Source organism: Tarenaya hassleriana, unplaced genomic scaffold (genome assembly GCF_000463585.1).
Source record: "Tarenaya hassleriana unplaced genomic scaffold, ASM46358v1 Cleome5, whole genome shotgun sequence".
NCBI classification, from domain to species: Eukaryota; Viridiplantae; Streptophyta; class Magnoliopsida; order Brassicales; family Cleomaceae; genus Tarenaya; species Tarenaya hassleriana.
This window is the reverse complement of record NW_010967707.1, coordinates 84958-100359: the sequence shown is the minus strand read 5'-3', so window position 1 is coordinate 100359 and position 15402 is coordinate 84958. Positions and strand designations below refer to the sequence as shown.

The following is a 15402-nucleotide window of genomic DNA, read 5'->3' as shown; positions in this document are numbered from 1 at the left end:
TGCGGCTGCGGCTGCGGCTGCGACTGCGGCTGATCTTTCTTCTCCCCGTCCTTTTTCTCAGCTTCTTTCTTCTCGCCCTCCTTCTTTTCGGCCTCTTCCTTCTTCGGGGCTTCGCCCTCTTTCTTCTCGCCCTCTTTCTTGCCCTCCTCTTCTTTCTTCGGCTGCTCTCCTTCTTTCTTTGGCTCCTCCTTCTTCTTTCTTCTCGGGCTCCTGGGCGGGCCCCCCCGACAGTAGATCGGTGGCAGGCCAGTGCTTTCTCAGCTTGCTTACTATGGTTACCGGATCCACTGTCCCTATCACCGTCAGCTTCTTCCCCTTCATGTCCATCGCTATCGAATCTATCCCTAAACCCCCAAAAGAATAACATGAAAACAATCAAAACCACCATTCATTATGGAAAATCTATCTAATTCTAAAACTTGCGTCTTGCTATATATATTTTTTATTGTATGGAAAATCGAATATGCATTTTGGTGACGTATTCAGAAATCGCATACCGTTGAATGAATAACCGACGTGGACTCCATTACAAACAAAAACAAAATAAAAGCCTTTCACCCATTATCAACCACGCCATGTTTTTCAGCGAAACCAATGGTCATCTTTTATTTCTCTATATTGGAAAAGTATATATTTTCAAAAACCAAGGAATTGCAAAGGATGATGGAATACAATAATTGAATGGAGTAAAGTTGACCGTACTGTCACTGTTGTTGTTGTTGTCCTAAAGAGAGAGAGAGGCAGCTAGTGTCAGAACAGCCCGTGATCCTTCATTGATCTTTTATATTCTCGAGAAAATTCTGTTCCTTTTTCTTTTCAAGCTCGGATTTTCCCACCAACCAAACACCACACAATCCCCTCCTCCTCCAAACCAAAACCATAATCTTTCTAATTTCTAAACCATAAACGGAAGCTTGTACCGGACCAGATACTTGATTGAATTTTGGTTCACAACACTGACATTTAAACGTTCTGTTCGCATCGATCAATTTTCTTTTCCGGGAAAATTCGAAGGCAAAAGTAAGTTTGAAGGTTACCTGAGAGGGTAGAGACCGTTTTGAGGGCCTTCTGCTTGGCCTTGTCATCATGCAGATCCAGTTTCAACACAATTTTCTGTCAAAAAAAAAAAAAAGTTAATTTCTTCAAGATTCACTAAAAAGGTGGAATGAAATTATGCGAAAAAGGAGACAGGATTTGCATGTGATTTTGCTGTTTCACATCTAAATGAAGAATCAGAGAAGGAATGGGTGATCCAAATACGTACAAACTGACTTGGCATATATGCATAGATGTATGAAACAGAGACTCGATACTATACGGATACAGAGCATAGCCCATTCATCACTAGTAGCATTATGATTTGATTCGTACAAAATCAGCAGGAAATTAACAAAATTTCTAATCAATTGAAACTGCAAGCATGCATATATATATATATATATATGTGTGTGTGTGTGTGTGTTGTATAATATGAAAAAAGATGAGACTTTTCTGGGAAAATCGAAAGCAGAATCAGTGAAAGAATGCAACAAGGCATGATGTATAACAACGGATACGGAGAAGCACATGGCGATAGATTCCAAGAATAGAAATTATGAATCTGAGAATCAGAATCAGAATCAGAATTTTCCTTGGAAAAAAAAAACGAACTTTTTTCTTAGAAGGATCAAAATCTATAGACAGCAAGAAACACGTAAAGAGTAAATATGTATGTCGTGGAGTAACTAGAGAGAGAGAAACCTTCATTTCTCTGTCTGATTTTTCGTTTTCTCTGATTACCCTAAGTTTGCAGAGAGCTCAGAGATTGATTCTCTCAGGGCTTTAGAGAGAGAGAGAGGATGATGGAGAGAAGATCTGAAGAAGAAGAAGAAGAAGAAGAAGAATAGAATATTGGGAAGTTTGAATGACGATAAGAGAGAGATTTGGACAGCGATCGTTTTAGAAAAAGCTTGTATGAAGACAAAATCTTCAGATTAGGGCAGAGAGACTGAAGGGAGAGAGAGAGAGAGAGAGAGAGATGCATGCAGCAGTACGCGAGGGAGGAAGAGGGAGAGAAGAAGAAGCATCGTTGTCGAAACGCGCGTCGGTTTCACGTTCGGCGACGAGGCGCGTCGCATGTTGGTTTTTCTTCTTCTTACGTCTCCACGTCTCATCTCAGCATCATTACTTTCCGCCCTTTGGTTGTGTTTTGACATATATGAAGAACATAAATTAATGTTTTACTGGAAATAAAAGAAAGAAATAGAAGGTAAATTTCCATTTATTTTTCACCATGACCATCATTTTTTCCATCTTATCGCTAATAGTTTGATGTGATATCTCAATAACAATATTGACCTCCTTTTTTAAACGAACAATCGGCGATATAGAAATAGTGTTAGAACATGATATGAAATATTTCTTTATATTAAAGATTTATAACGAGAAACGTATTCAGTACGTATAACTTAAATTGAATATGGTTATACTCCTAAAAGCATACGCTAAGATGATCTTTTGTCATTTATCATATTGTCTGATGTTCATTTTTCCTTGATAGAATAGATTTTTCCTCTCTCTATATATATATTATTTTTTTTATTATATTATTTGCACTAATAAAATTTATTCCCACTAAATAAGGACAAATGTCTTTTCCGTAACCAGAAATATATAACATAATAAAACAGAAATTAACGTCCACAAAAAATAATATAAGTATTTATATATATGAATGCTGTCAATGTGAAAGAATAATTGCTAATATTTCATGGATTTGAATTTGAAAATTAAAGCAAAATAAAGGGTGCGTGATGAGTTGAGGCGCGTAAACACGCGCCGAGAGACTGAGAGTGGGGGAAAGAGCCGTAGGGAGCGTATCGAGTTTGGGCCACTCCGAGTCGGATGTAGGGCCCACTTATTTACGGTCGCATTTTTTTATTATTTTGCATTTACTTTTAGTTGAAAAAAGTTGGTCTTTGAAATTCAACATTGCCATCGCCGTCGATTTAGAATCCGCAACGTTTGATCTGCGCCGTTGATTTCGAGAAGCTCTTTGTCTTGGAGGCTCTGAATATCCCCTATGGTTTGACCACATCCAAAAGGTAAACACATTTTTTTAGAACTTTGAAAACATTGATCATTTTCCTTTTAGTCCATAGTTTAAAACGTACAATAATTTAAATACGAAACTTTTGATAAGGGAAATAGGGAGTCCAAGATTTGGCTGTCATTAATATTACAGCCAGTTGGTTTAGAATGTCACCTGTTATTTAGAATAGCAATCGTGAACATTTTTTGTACGGTCGATTGTAATTGTAGAAGATTGTATTGTTTGGTTGACTATTACTAAAATATATAAATTATTATGAATTATAAAGTCCGAGGAATAATAGAATATAATGTCAAGCTCCAATCTTTTCCATGTAAAAAGAGAGGGGAAGCAGAGTAGCCGGCCTATATAGACAAAGCCTGGCCCATTTGATCCGACAGAATCCCAGATCCAACGGTCAGGAATTGTTTGACGGTCCGTGCCTTAAAGTTTCAACGGCCCATGATTTCTCACTTGAAGATTTTGAAAGAAGCCCCCAATTGGTTAGCAGTAATTGTTTAGGGTTGGGTACGGCGAAAGGACAATCTTCTACTCGGATATATATATAAAAAAAGGAAAATCATAGGTTATATTTGTATAAATTTCCATCATCCAATCGAGGAAACTTTATGCAAAACGTTAAAACTATAGTTTATATATATATATAAAACTGCGTAGATATGGCGAGTTTCGGAACGATGGAGAGTTAAACATTGTCGATGGCATGGGTGGATTGATTTGTCTCACAGATTGCTAGAGGTAAAGAAGGCCCACAATTTTACGGCCCAATTTAAAAGTAATGGGCCTGTATATGGGCCTATAGAACTGAAATGTAAATACTAATGGGCCTGTATATGGGCCTATAGAACTCTGAAATGTAAATACTACTAATAGCATAAAACCAAGTTTTATTCGCAATTTTGAAAAATAATTTCGACGGAACATCGAGGAATTCCATTTCGATCAATGAGCAGAATAAAACTAGAAACGATCAAAAACATGTTTAGATTTCTTATGTTTAACTACTCGCACTTTGATATAACTAAGTCATCGAAAGAAACAACGAGAGAGATTTAACCAAAAAAAAAAACAACGAGAGAGATTCATATTCATTAACAAAAGCTGTATTATTATTATTATTATTAATATTATTATTATTATTATTATTCACACGTGTCTCCAGATCGTGCTAGAAGTTTCAAACTGTACTGTTCGTGTCCCTCCCCAAAAGGGTGTAAACATGAACTCCCTACTCCGTATCTTCTTATCCGACGTGGCGCTTCCCTTGCCGTGGATTCATAATTTTTACCCAACCCGCCTTTTGGTCTTTTTAACGGACCGTTAGTGGTATTAGCTTTTTAACGGCGTCACTGGTGTTGGAGAGTCCACGTGCCTATCTCTTCTTACTCCAATGATCTTTGATAGGAGCCACTGGATCCTGACACGTGTTCGGTCCTAGTGCATTCTTTCACATGAAATTACGCTTATACCCTATTCTTCGTTCACCCGTTATAAAATGGGGGAAGTCAAAATGCCTTGACGAGAGGTGATTAGTCGTAATAATTCCGAAGCTGCTTATCGAATCTGAAACCGAAAGAGAAGTGAAGAAATCGCTTGCGATTTGAGCTTTATGGTGTCTGTAAACCCTAGCCCAGCTCAGGGTTTCCCCTTCTTCGATCCCATGAATGTGGGTTTAACGGGTTTGAACACCCTACCCCACGCGCCGGCTGAGGGGCTTGGTGCTGGTACGATAGGTCCGATGCCGGTGAGTGGACGGAGACGGGGCAGTACGATGTCGTTTGCGGAGGACCCAGCGAGGAAGATCCGGAAGCCGTACACGATCACGAAGTCTCGAGAGAGCTGGACAGAGCAGGAGCACGACAAGTTTCTAGAAGCTCTCCAGTTGTACGTATCCGATTTGGTTTTCAGGTTTTCCGTTTTGATTAGATTATAGGATTTTTTCCCGTTTGGGACCGGATCAAAATTCTCGGTTTAGAACTCATTCGAAGCTTCGAGATCGGCGGCGAGAAATTCGTTGCTAAAATCGACGTAATTTCTTGCACGATGCCAATATGGGTTTTGGCCTGGATTAAGTTTAGGTTTTCTTATTTTTCCAAATTTGGTATTGTTTGATAATTTCAGGTTCGACCGAGATTGGAAGAAGATAGAGGCTTTTGTGGGATCGAAGACAGTGATCCAGGTAAGTGCAGATCTTTTCTTGTCGGAGCATGAGAATTGTTAGGTTTAGTTTTCTTGTGTGGCTCGTGTTGTTTCTGGACTTGGTTGGACAATTAATGTTGATAAATGTAGAAGTTCCGGTCTTTTTATGTTACATTCATTTGCAGCTTTGATTATGTATGATTGTTATATCCTAGGATCAGATTGCGACGCAACATAACCGGTGATCAAAGATTCAAATTCGTATATTTCTCTTGCGTTTCCTTTATCCTTGATCGTATAAACGGGAATATATATATGAATATATCAGTTGGATATTACCATGATGTTTGGACGATGTGGGCTGCAGATCAGAAGCCATGCACAGAAATACTTTCTCAAGGTTCAGAAGAGTGGGACTAGTGAGCATCTTCCTCCTCCGCGACCAAAGAGGAAAGCAACTCATCCATACCCACAAAAGGCTCAAAAAAGTGGTGAGTGTGATCTCACTCTTTCTAAGGTTGTTTGTCAGTTCGTGTCTCATGTCCTAACTGTTTTCTTACACATTTTCTGATTATGTGATACTTGACAGTTGCTCTTGTGCCCCCTGTCAATGTATCTTTCCCACCTTCAAGCTCACTGCTTGAACCTGGGTGCTTGTATAACACTGATTCACAGTCGTTGCTAGGGAATCCAGTCGTTAATGCTCCTGTTTCTTCTTTCTGTAAGTATGGATCATTGCACCCAAGTAATGTACCGCAGCAGGTGATCGAAGGTACATGTTTGACTACTTTTTCTTCTTTCCGATTAATTTTGAGATGGTGTTGGGGCTTAAGATGTGAAATCGGTAAATAATGTTGTAATGCCGGGTAATGGATCTGTGAGTAGAGGAATCGGGAGTCTCCACACAGGCAGCCACCACCAACTGCTGCTACAGTAGTAGCAGTACAGAAGATACACAACGGACACAGACCATTACAGCGCCAAATGATCAAGAAAGTTGTGAAAAACCGCTAAGCGGTAAAAGATTTTTTACTTGAAAAAAGACTTTTGTTGATGTTGATGTAATGTGGGTTAGGCTTCACCAGTTTCATCGCATATTCTTACTTTGAGGATTTGTCTTGTGGCTGTTTCAATACAGTGATGCCAAATTTTGCTGAAGTCTACCGCTTCATCGGGAGCGTCTTTGATCCTTCTGCCACAGGTCATGTGCAAAAATTAAAGCAGATGGATCCAATAAACCTGGAAACGGTATGTTGATGTCCAACTCCAGTCTTTAGTACCAAGAATTTCTAGAATCTGGAAGATGGGACTCCATGTTCAACTGTTGGCATATGTTCGGTTACTAATCATTTGTTTTGGTAATCAGGTGATGTTATTGATGAGAAACCTCTCTGTAAATCTGGCAAGCCCCGAGTTGGAAGAACACGTAAGCGTTTCTGATGAATTGCCACCTTAAAGCTAAAAACTTTCTTGGTGAGTTTGTGTATTGGCGTTCAATTTTGCTAACATATGTACTTATTTTGCAGAGAAGGCTGCTATCATCGTACAACGACCGAACTACAAAGGAGACATAGAAAAGAAACTTTAACAGCTCCTTTCTGGTGGATTCCTGTGAAAAAAGGTTGTCTGTCAGATGCATAAACGGTCCATTTGCTCTGTGAAGAAGGATGACGAATCATTCGAACTCTCTTGTGACCAAGATTTCTGTGTGTTCTTCTTCTCTCTTGTCCTGAAGGCGATGGGGTTTGCTAGCGGCAGTCATGCTGTATTTAACACACACACACACGGGGTAATGTGCATGGTAGACGTATGTGTATATGTGTATGTATCTATGTATGTAGGGCGTGTCTAGATGGAGTTCTCAAGGCAAAAGTGGCAACGATCCGCTGTAGGAGTTTCCTGCAGTGCAGGAGTTTGTAGGGGATCTGCACATAGAAGGCCAGTTTAGACCATCTTTGGGACGCTTTGAGGCTGTATATATAAGGTGTTTGTGTTTTGAGAGTATGTATATATATGTGTGCGCAAGTAATAATTCGGAAACTGTTCCTACCTCCCTTTGATCCTCACTGTAGATAGATAAAAGGCTATGTTGATGAAGGTGGCAAAAGATAACACCGGAAACTCTTGAGAGTAAAGACATCGAAGCAACTAAATATCAAACGATCACAAATGGTTCTTCTTCACTTTTCAAGTTACACTGCCCAAACAATAAAACCCTATTGATGCTCCTCTCCCCTGTTCTGGGCGATATGTATTTCACATTGCGCTTTGTACAAAACTAACGGTAGCCGAAAGCAAGGTCATGACCCAAGGAGCCCTGTCGACGTGGCCCACTACTACTGCCTTGTCCCATTGGCCCTACCTGCTTTGTCTCCATTCCCAGGAGTCTCTGCAGTGATCCTGTATTATGATCACCTCTGTTCACTTCCATCACTGAATCATACGACCAAAAAAATTTTGAGAGAGCCTCGTCAAGGCATAGATGGTAGAAAAAAGAACTATCAGAATGCATCAGCTGGTATAGTTGAATCAATAATGGTAAAAGAGGAGATGGATTGGTATTGTTTTCTTACCAGGTGGTGGCATGTTATGTCCAGTAAAGTTCGGCTGCCTATGTGCAAAGGGCAGGCCTTGTGATGCATTTAGCTCAGAAACTACCCCCGGCATCTGATTGTTCACACCAGGAGGGTGATGGTGTGGTGGGCCGCCCGGAAACCCTTGTACCAGATGGGGGTGAGCCATGTTGCCACGCATGTGCATTTGCTGCAAGATAGGATGAGGGCGGTGATCAAACTCAGGAACCCCACCAGGTGCAAGATGGAAAGGTGGCTGAATCATGTTTGCTGAAAACTGGTGACTAGGGGGAGGATCCCGTTGAAGGCTGCCGGAGGCCATTAAGTCAATCTGAGACTTCACATTACCATGACGAGGATCAAGCGATGAATGGAATAAAGGACCTGAACCATTTAGATGAGAAGGTCGCAGCTGCAAGTGAGATGAGTGAGCACTAGAAGGCTGAAATGGGAGATCTGGCCCATTTGTGTACTGTGGAGGATGATGGAGAAAAGGACTCTCTTGACCTCCTATTGGTGGTCTTCCGTTCCTCGGGCCAGAATTTATGGCAGCTAGCTTCTCGGTAATATTGAATGGCACTTCCGGCTCTTGATTAGGGAAACCTTGGAAAGGCATGTATTTATGCACCTTTGCAGAATCATCAACTGCAGGTAAGCTATCCTCTCCCGGGAGGCCAACACCAGCAGCACTGAACCTAGGAAGGCCATCAGATCTCATTTGGTCTCTTTGAATCAGTTCACTGATAGACTGGTCTAATCCAAGCGAAGCTTCAGAAATTCCGCCTTTTGCAGAGACAGGTTCTCCAACTGATTGCAGTTCCTTCATGAAGGCACTCCCGAAAAGAGTCTCCAGAGTCAAAGTCTTCCCAATATTTCGTGAATTCCCTGTATCTGCCTCTCTGCTAACTCGGCCAGTTTTAGGCAGTTTCTCAGTGGGTGGCCTACTTTCTGTATTTGAAGATAGGTGCTTAACTTGATTTTCCAGGCCTGGTCCTCTCTGCAGCAAAGAGAGTAGGTGCTGCGACGCCTGGTCATCAACATGTGCTTCTTGCTGTTTGGTCCTAATGGAAGAAACATCCGAGTCTTGCACGGCTGCTGAATAGCTATCAGTAACTTCTGACAGAATAGACTGTTCAAGGTCTTCACATGTGAGGACTGGTGGGGCAGTTGCAGATTTATTTGGGGAAGATTTGCTCAGCTGATCAGGGCCTTGGAAAGGAAGGCTTGCGCAGAGTTCACCGTCTGATTTTACATCGGAAGTTTGGGATTTATTGGAACCTCGAAGCAGTGTCTGCAAGCCGGTTGGATGCTCGCTGGATGAAATATTTTCAAGTGGTTTACTATCTGCACTTGCAAGATAAAAAGAGAAGTTTAGATTTCAAAATTAACTTAAGGAAGCGATATTCAGATAACCAAACAGGAATAAAAAAAGAAAATCTAAAACTCCAGCATACAGTCAGCTGATTACCTCCTTCAAGAAATAGATATGCGAACTTGGAAGATTTGTCAGTTTGAGGGCCCAATGGCCCCAATCTTTCCTCTACTTTATTGTTATTTCGCTACACAGATGGCAACAAATGCGATGTCAAATGAGATGTTAAAACATATTTCACAGAACCTATGCGCAAACTATATATATGCGCCATATGAAACGTTATTTCCATAAATTATGCATTCATTTGAGACGGAAAAGAAAAGTGTGAAGAATTGATGCCATCAATGAGTTCATAAAATATAGACCACCCTTTCAAACAGTTTTCCACGCTCATAATTTCTGTAACACAAATCTACTTCCGTAGGTCTAAAAGTGATTCAAGGGTGCTGACTCCATAGAAAAACAACTATATCATTCTTTCTATCATCCTGATACACGCTATAAAAAGCAAGAGCATATTCTTGAAGACAGTACTAAAGTCTCAGGGATAAAGGAGTCAAATGAATGATACAGGAAAGGAAGTTACCTCAGTAAAATTAGGGTCGTTGCCACCATTCAAATTCAAAGCGGTATTGAATAGCTTATCCAGGATTGAAGGTCCATCCAGGTTCCCCGAACTTTTCTTCTGGTCCAATTTCATCATCATAGCTTGTTCACTCTTTTCAGAATATCCTGAAGCTTCAGTAAAATTTGACATGCAGGAAAGCTTCTCAAAACTTTTATCTTTGCCAACCGTATCAGTAGTTACACCGAGAACTGTAGACAAATTGACAGCCCTTTCACTTGCTTTAGTGGAGATACTGGCATCTGTACTTTTCATCAACAGCTCATTTGAGCCAGTCTGATTCGCTGGTGGTTTCTCATTATTTCCAGACATTCCATTCTCTAGATGACCATCTTTGGAATCCAACAGACTACCCTCATGTTGAGAAACTTCAGTCTGCACAAGAGGTGACAACCAGTTTATCACAGGGTGAAGACAGACAGATATGGGCAAAGATATGAGTAGGGCCAAGGTGAAAATATATCAGCTATTACCAAGGTGAAAATATATCGCATTCAAGCAAAATCTCGCAAGCATATAAACCAAAATAAATAGTTCCATAATCAAAATTCAACCCTCATCGATTAACCGAAAATGAACGACCCTGAGATAGCATCTACAAATATGGTCAAAAGCTTATACATGAGTTTCCTTTTGCTTCACCCACATGAATGAGCAAAATCTTTATATCATGATATGCAGAACACTGGTAAAATATTCCCCTCTTCAAGCAAGACTAGCATTTTCAGCTTTCTATCTTTTACATAGTTCCAAATATATTGAATATTAACCCATACGAACTAACCTCTATTTTGCACATCTTGTTTATTTAATGTCAACAACAAAAGAGAATACTATCAGAGGAGAATGTTTTCTATTCAACAATATGAGATAGAGAAAAGAAAGTTTCTGGTAACACACCAAACAGAATATAACCAAGTATGGGCCTCTCAGAATAACAGGAACTTACAGGAGGCTTTGCTCCTTGTTTCCTTTCCAAAAGCGTGCTCGCAAAACCAGGAGGTACAAGTGGTCTGGGTGTAGTATTTTGAGGGGGCGGAGCGCTGCTATTAGAACCAAGAAGCGTTGAAGACTCACTCACTTGATTGCTTCTATCTGGTTGGCCTTTTTCATTCTTGGAATCCCCCAGTAGTTCAGCGAAGTCAAACTCCTTTTTCCGTTTTTCTGGGTCCAACTTTTGCCTCTCCTGGAATTCTTTATGTTGTTCCTTCCTCAACAACTCAAAGGAAGCTAACAGAAATGTGAGAATGTCAATTCGAGTTTGATAGAGAGCAAAAAGCATGTATAGGCTCTATGAACTGCACAAACTCGCAAACACCAAACTTTAAAACAGAACTGAACAATAGTTCCACAGTACCTCTTCTATTCCTCTCTTCTTCTGCTCTGTCCTCATTCGTAGAGTCAGAAGAACCAAATGTTTCATCGTTGAAGGAGTCTTTGGTGTCACGGCGTGAGTAAGGCGATGCCTAAAAAAAATGAGGAAATAAGAGAAACCGAGTCAGTTTAACTCATTTGAAACTTCAGCTAAATGCCTTATAACCAGATGACGATCCAACATTGTGAAGCCTTACTAAACATGAAATCTGGATCATTTTTCAAAGTGACGGCTCCACATAGGCAAATGGACATTTCACCTTGTATGGGCGTGGAGGATGATAAGGCTCATTGCTTCTACTCAGCTGATACGAATCATTAGACTGAGACCTCAGACCAGATGTGCCCACACCATATCCAGATGGCCTGGGGAAAGAGCCTTTTCCCAGAAGTCCATCATGCTCAGGAGCTTGCCAGGGCCTCCGAGATGGAACGCCGTAACGCCTTCCAGGCTCTGTTATCACAAGGAATCATTCATTATCAACTACAACACCCAAATTCATAAGAAGTATTTCTTTATAGATTTTCCTTACAAGTTAACTGAAGAAACAGTCTTTATGCCATTTACTATAGAACAGAGATAGAAACTTACATTGAAACATATCGAACAACCAGCTGGATATTATTCTAGCAATCACAATAATGAACAATATTTTACCAATTGAGATGTATATTTGTAAGATTATGTTTCAGGGCAAAGAAGAGCAAAGATAAAGATGAGACAGTTTTGGATTGCCATAGTCCACTAAGTAGTAGGATCAGTATATAAACATAAAAACAAGGAGGAAGCAAATAATCATTAGTACCCGTGTCCTTATCAGATTGTGAATCACTATCTTTGTCATTCCATCCACCAGAGCGCCCTTCCCATTTTCCATGGGTTCCTCGAGAATAACCACCATATTCACCCCTGATAGGTGGGGATGAACTATAGTCATTCCGCTTGAAACCATGAGATGAAAAATCACCAGAAATTCTTCGGCGTTCTAGTAAAGGATCTTCTGAGTCACTGCTCAAGGAGGAGGGTACAGATCATGACACATTTCTCAAAAGCAGATAATGTAGCATATAAAACAAGTACAAGATCTAACAGATGCACTTCTGTAACTCTTAGATAGCAACCCATTTGTATAGAGAGCACTCTCACCGCAATAGCAAATCGTCAAATCCATTTGGCAGCTTTGGCTGCTTCTTGCAAACATCCAAGTTACTCAGGGATAAAAGAAACTCTCTCTTGTATGAAATTCTTGGCTTCCTGAATCAATAGAAGAAGTGATTACATATCCAATGCTTATGATGAGAGGAAAGTAAAGGCATGATTGACGGAATAGATAACATACTTTGCGGATCCATCATTGGTTTCAACAGGCGGATCCATCGCAAATTGTTGTTCGTTGTCTACACTCATTAGGCAAGCTGACAATACAACAATATCCCCCCTTGATCGCCCCAAAGATTAAAATTAGTTCCTCTACGGAAGTTGTCGACTATATAAAGCCCAAACTGTAAATTCTCTTAAAAAATCATGCAGAACCTTGACAACAAAAACAGTATTACAAAAGTAAAATTTGCTTAGTTCTCCTCTCTGCAGTGACCATCAGTAATCTAAACCCACCAGAACTCATAAACCCAGCTGACCACAGAATCAACAAGAAACCCGCGATTCACCATCAGAAGCTTAATCTGGTCGTCTTGATCTAGCTATATGTACAATAAGATTCAGAGGTGCGGGAAAATCTAGAAGATCCTCGCCCAAAACTGCAAAAATCTCCAGAAATCTTACAGCAGAAAATGACTAGCACATCCTTAAAATCATAAATCTAATCTCGCACCGGACACGGAAACCAGAAATTCCTAGCAAACAGGTCCAAAATTCGAATCGGTCAGCCTAATATAGAGATCGAACGAGACAAATTCCAGGGCTTCTTGCTCTAATCTAAGGTGTTAAACAACTAGGGCTTTGGCGTCACAGGGGAAACACCCGGATTCCAGAATCCATCGAAATAGAGGAACAAAAAAGAAATCGACGACTCCTAAGGATGATGAAAATTAGGGTTTCGATCTGCAGAAAGCTTTTCTGTTCTTCCTGTTTTTAATCGATTGACGAGAAGAGACGATCGTAGAAGGAAAACTAAGTCAAAGAGAGCGTCTTAACGGAGGGAGGTAAAATGAAATTCCACGCGCCTGTTGTGCGCGTGAGTTCACACATCTAGAGATTTAATTTGGAAGAAAAAATAAAACGAGAACAATTGGTTACAAGTTAAGTTTAGTTAAAATGAGGATAATTGGTTATAAGTTTTGCAGTGTTCTTTCTATTTTGATTTTACATGAATCAAACCTTTGGACACATGCAATATCATGTTAACCATGTCTGCACAAAAAAATATTTTATAACGTAGCCCAAAGTATTAATTTGAACATAAGCGACCCCAACATTTTTTTTTTATCTAAGACATCCCAGATTTTATTATTCAATCAAGATGCAAAAAATCTGAAAAATATCTAAGTTATCATTAGACTTTCTAAAAATATATTGAAATGGTGAAGAAATTGCCAGATATTGCAATGAAGATATTTACTAGTTTAAGGGATGTTTTTTGATGGTGTCAATACTTAGGGGTCAAAAAGAATATATTAGGGCATAAAAATGGGCCCGCGGCATAAAGCATTGATGCAGAGTCAGCTAAACGACGACGTTCTAGCAACTCTTGGTCTTGGGCCCAATATCGTGGGCCTATAGGCCCATCTTATAAATTAACCCATACCGTATCGTCGTTTAACAGAACAGTCCTTTTTCCTACTACGACCCCATCGGAGCTAAAACCTCTCTCCCTCTTCTTCTCCGATTTGCTTAGCTCGGCTCTACGACTCGCTTGGTCAGCCATGGCGTTTCCGTACATGGAAACCGTCGTCGGTAGGCTTCTTCTTTTTCTTCTTGTAGGAGAAAAGTCGACTCTCTGTATCCGGTCGTTGCATTTCATTTCGTTTGTTTCGCTTTGTTTTGCCTCGTCCGGTGATGAGTCTCCGTTTTTGTTTTTTCTGCACCATTTCTCTGTTAGGTTTCTTCATGGCTCTACTTACCTGTTATATTTCTTGATCTGAGGTTTTGTTGATCGGACTATTTCTTGTCTTTCTTGTGCTTATGGTTCGTCCGTTGTCTATGGGTCTGGTGATCTACATATTATCTGCTCTTCCTATCAGTGTACATGAAGCCTTGTGCATAAATATGCATCTCTGTTTAGGAGTTATTAGGGTTTTGGGAGAAGAGTTGGAAACTGACGATGGAGGAATTCTGGTCGTCAAACATATTCAATGGGACTTGTTGGATCAAACTCCTTTTTCTTCTAGGTTGTGTGTTCCCCGGCCGGATTTTAAGGAGAAATTTAGAATTGGGATAAGAATTTCGTTGTCTTGTTACAAGTTTTTGTGAAGGCAAATAAATGCGTAAACTCCCTTTTTTGAATTTTTTTTGTGAACCTATTTTCTATTGAGCATACACTGGGAACCTATGTCTAACATGGTTTAAAACAATAAAACATGAATCTAAGTTGGGAAAATAAGGAATTGTATTGGTTGATGGGTAAGCACAAAAGAAATATGATTGAAACTTTCAGGTTATTCCTTCATGTGTTGTTTACCTGAACCATAATCGTTCTTTACTTTTTTTTACAGGGTTTATGATAATGATGTACATATTAGAAATGTATTTGGATTTGCGCCAACATTCTGCTCTCAAGCTGCCAACTCTCCCAAAAACGTTAATTGGAGTAATCAGCCAAGAGAAGTTTGAGAAATCTCGGGCATACAGTCTTGAAAAAAGGTTGGCCCTCCTTTTTTGTTTATTTGTTTCTATAGTTAGTGTCTTATAATGTTAAGTGTCTATCTGGTCTCTGGACCACTGAAATATTGGCCTCTCTCTCTTTTTCCCTATCTTGGTCATTTTAGTTACCATAACTTTTTTTTGAGATTGTTGCTTTTGTTGTTATTTTCAGCTATTTTCACTTTGTTTATGAGTTTGTGACTATACTTATGGACTCTGCGATTTTGTTCTTTGGAATATTGCCTTGGTTTTGGAAGGTACATTTTCCATATGTTATATTGGATCTCCTGGAATATTTGGCCATAAGATATGATGATCCTAAATTTTCATTATTGCTGCAGATATCAGGAGATTTTCTACCTTTGGTGGGGCTCGATCCAGAGAATGAAATACTGCACACTCTTT

At 39.9% G+C, this 15402-nt stretch overlaps 3 protein-coding genes and 1 pseudogene across 5 annotated transcripts in view; 2 read left to right on the top strand and 2 right to left on the bottom strand.

Moving 5' to 3' along the window:
• LOC104825861 overlaps nucleotides 1-2052 on the bottom strand; it is a 2597-nt pseudogene extending 545 nt beyond the window's left edge.
• Nucleotides 2053-4606: 2554 nt separating this feature from the next.
• Nucleotides 4607-7234, top strand: LOC104825860 (protein REVEILLE 5). The gene is made up of 8 exons (XM_010558271.2): nucleotides 4607-4975; nucleotides 5213-5270; nucleotides 5598-5721; nucleotides 5820-6002; nucleotides 6116-6247; nucleotides 6369-6478; nucleotides 6597-6656; nucleotides 6757-7234. The coding sequence occupies exons 1-8, from the start codon at nucleotides 4701-4703 to the stop codon at nucleotides 6802-6804; spliced, it is 990 nt and encodes a 329-aa protein (XP_010556573.1). The 5' UTR covers nucleotides 4607-4700; the 3' UTR covers nucleotides 6805-7234.
• A 120-nt stretch (nucleotides 7235-7354) lies between these two features.
• LOC104825859 lies at nucleotides 7355-13303 on the bottom strand. 2 transcript variants are annotated; one of them, XM_010558269.1, is made up of 10 exons: nucleotides 12518-13303; nucleotides 12325-12432; nucleotides 11984-12186; nucleotides 11438-11631; nucleotides 11161-11269; nucleotides 10753-11033; nucleotides 9765-10178; nucleotides 9272-9362; nucleotides 7804-9147; nucleotides 7355-7663 (listed from the first exon to the last, which is right to left on the bottom strand). In XM_010558269.1, exons 1-10 carry the CDS (start codon nucleotides 12583-12585, stop codon nucleotides 7509-7511), a joined length of 2967 nt encoding a protein of 988 aa, XP_010556571.1. In that variant the 5' UTR covers nucleotides 12586-13303; the 3' UTR covers nucleotides 7355-7508. The 2 variants fall into 2 exon arrangements, with proteins under 2 accessions (XP_010556571.1, XP_010556572.1); XM_010558270.1 differs by lacking the exons at nucleotides 11984-12186; nucleotides 12325-12432; nucleotides 12518-13303 and having other exon boundaries at nucleotides 11375-11467.
• Nucleotides 13304-13973: 670 nt separating this feature from the next.
• LOC104825858 (CAAX prenyl protease 1 homolog) overlaps nucleotides 13974-15402 on the top strand; it is a 4287-nt gene continuing 2858 nt past the window's right edge. For both annotated transcript variants that reach the window (XM_010558267.1, XM_010558268.1), the window contains exons 1-4: nucleotides 13974-14091; nucleotides 14850-14997; nucleotides 15170-15254; nucleotides 15339-15394. In XM_010558267.1, coding sequence (XP_010556569.1) covers nucleotides 14061-14091; nucleotides 14850-14997; nucleotides 15170-15254; nucleotides 15339-15394 — 320 coding nt within the window. In that variant the 5' untranslated portion in view covers nucleotides 13974-14060. The remainder of the gene's footprint in view (nucleotides 14092-14849; nucleotides 14998-15169; nucleotides 15255-15338; nucleotides 15395-15402) is intronic.

Coding starts and splice junctions, on each gene's coding strand:
- LOC104825860 (XM_010558271.2), top strand. CDS start 4,701: ATGGTGTCTGTAAACCCTAGCCCAGCTCAGGGTTTCCCCTTCTTCGAT. Junction 6,003..6,115: donor ACCGCAGCAGGTGATCGAAG/GTACATGTTTGA, acceptor ATCTGTGAGTAG/AGGAATCGGGAGTCTCCACA. Junction 6,248..6,368: donor TTGTGAAAAACCGCTAAGCG/GTAAAAGATTTT, acceptor GTTTCAATACAG/TGATGCCAAATTTTGCTGAA.
- LOC104825859 (XM_010558269.1), bottom strand. CDS start 12,585: ATGAGTGTAGACAACGAACAACAATTTGCGATGGATCCGCCTGTTGAA. Junction 12,433..12,517: donor ACCAATGATGGATCCGCAAA/GTATGTTATCTA, acceptor CTATTGATTCAG/GAAGCCAAGAATTTCATACA. Junction 11,270..11,437: donor ATCCTCCACGCCCATACAAG/GTGAAATGTCCA, acceptor CATTTTTTTTAG/GCATCGCCTTACTCACGCCG.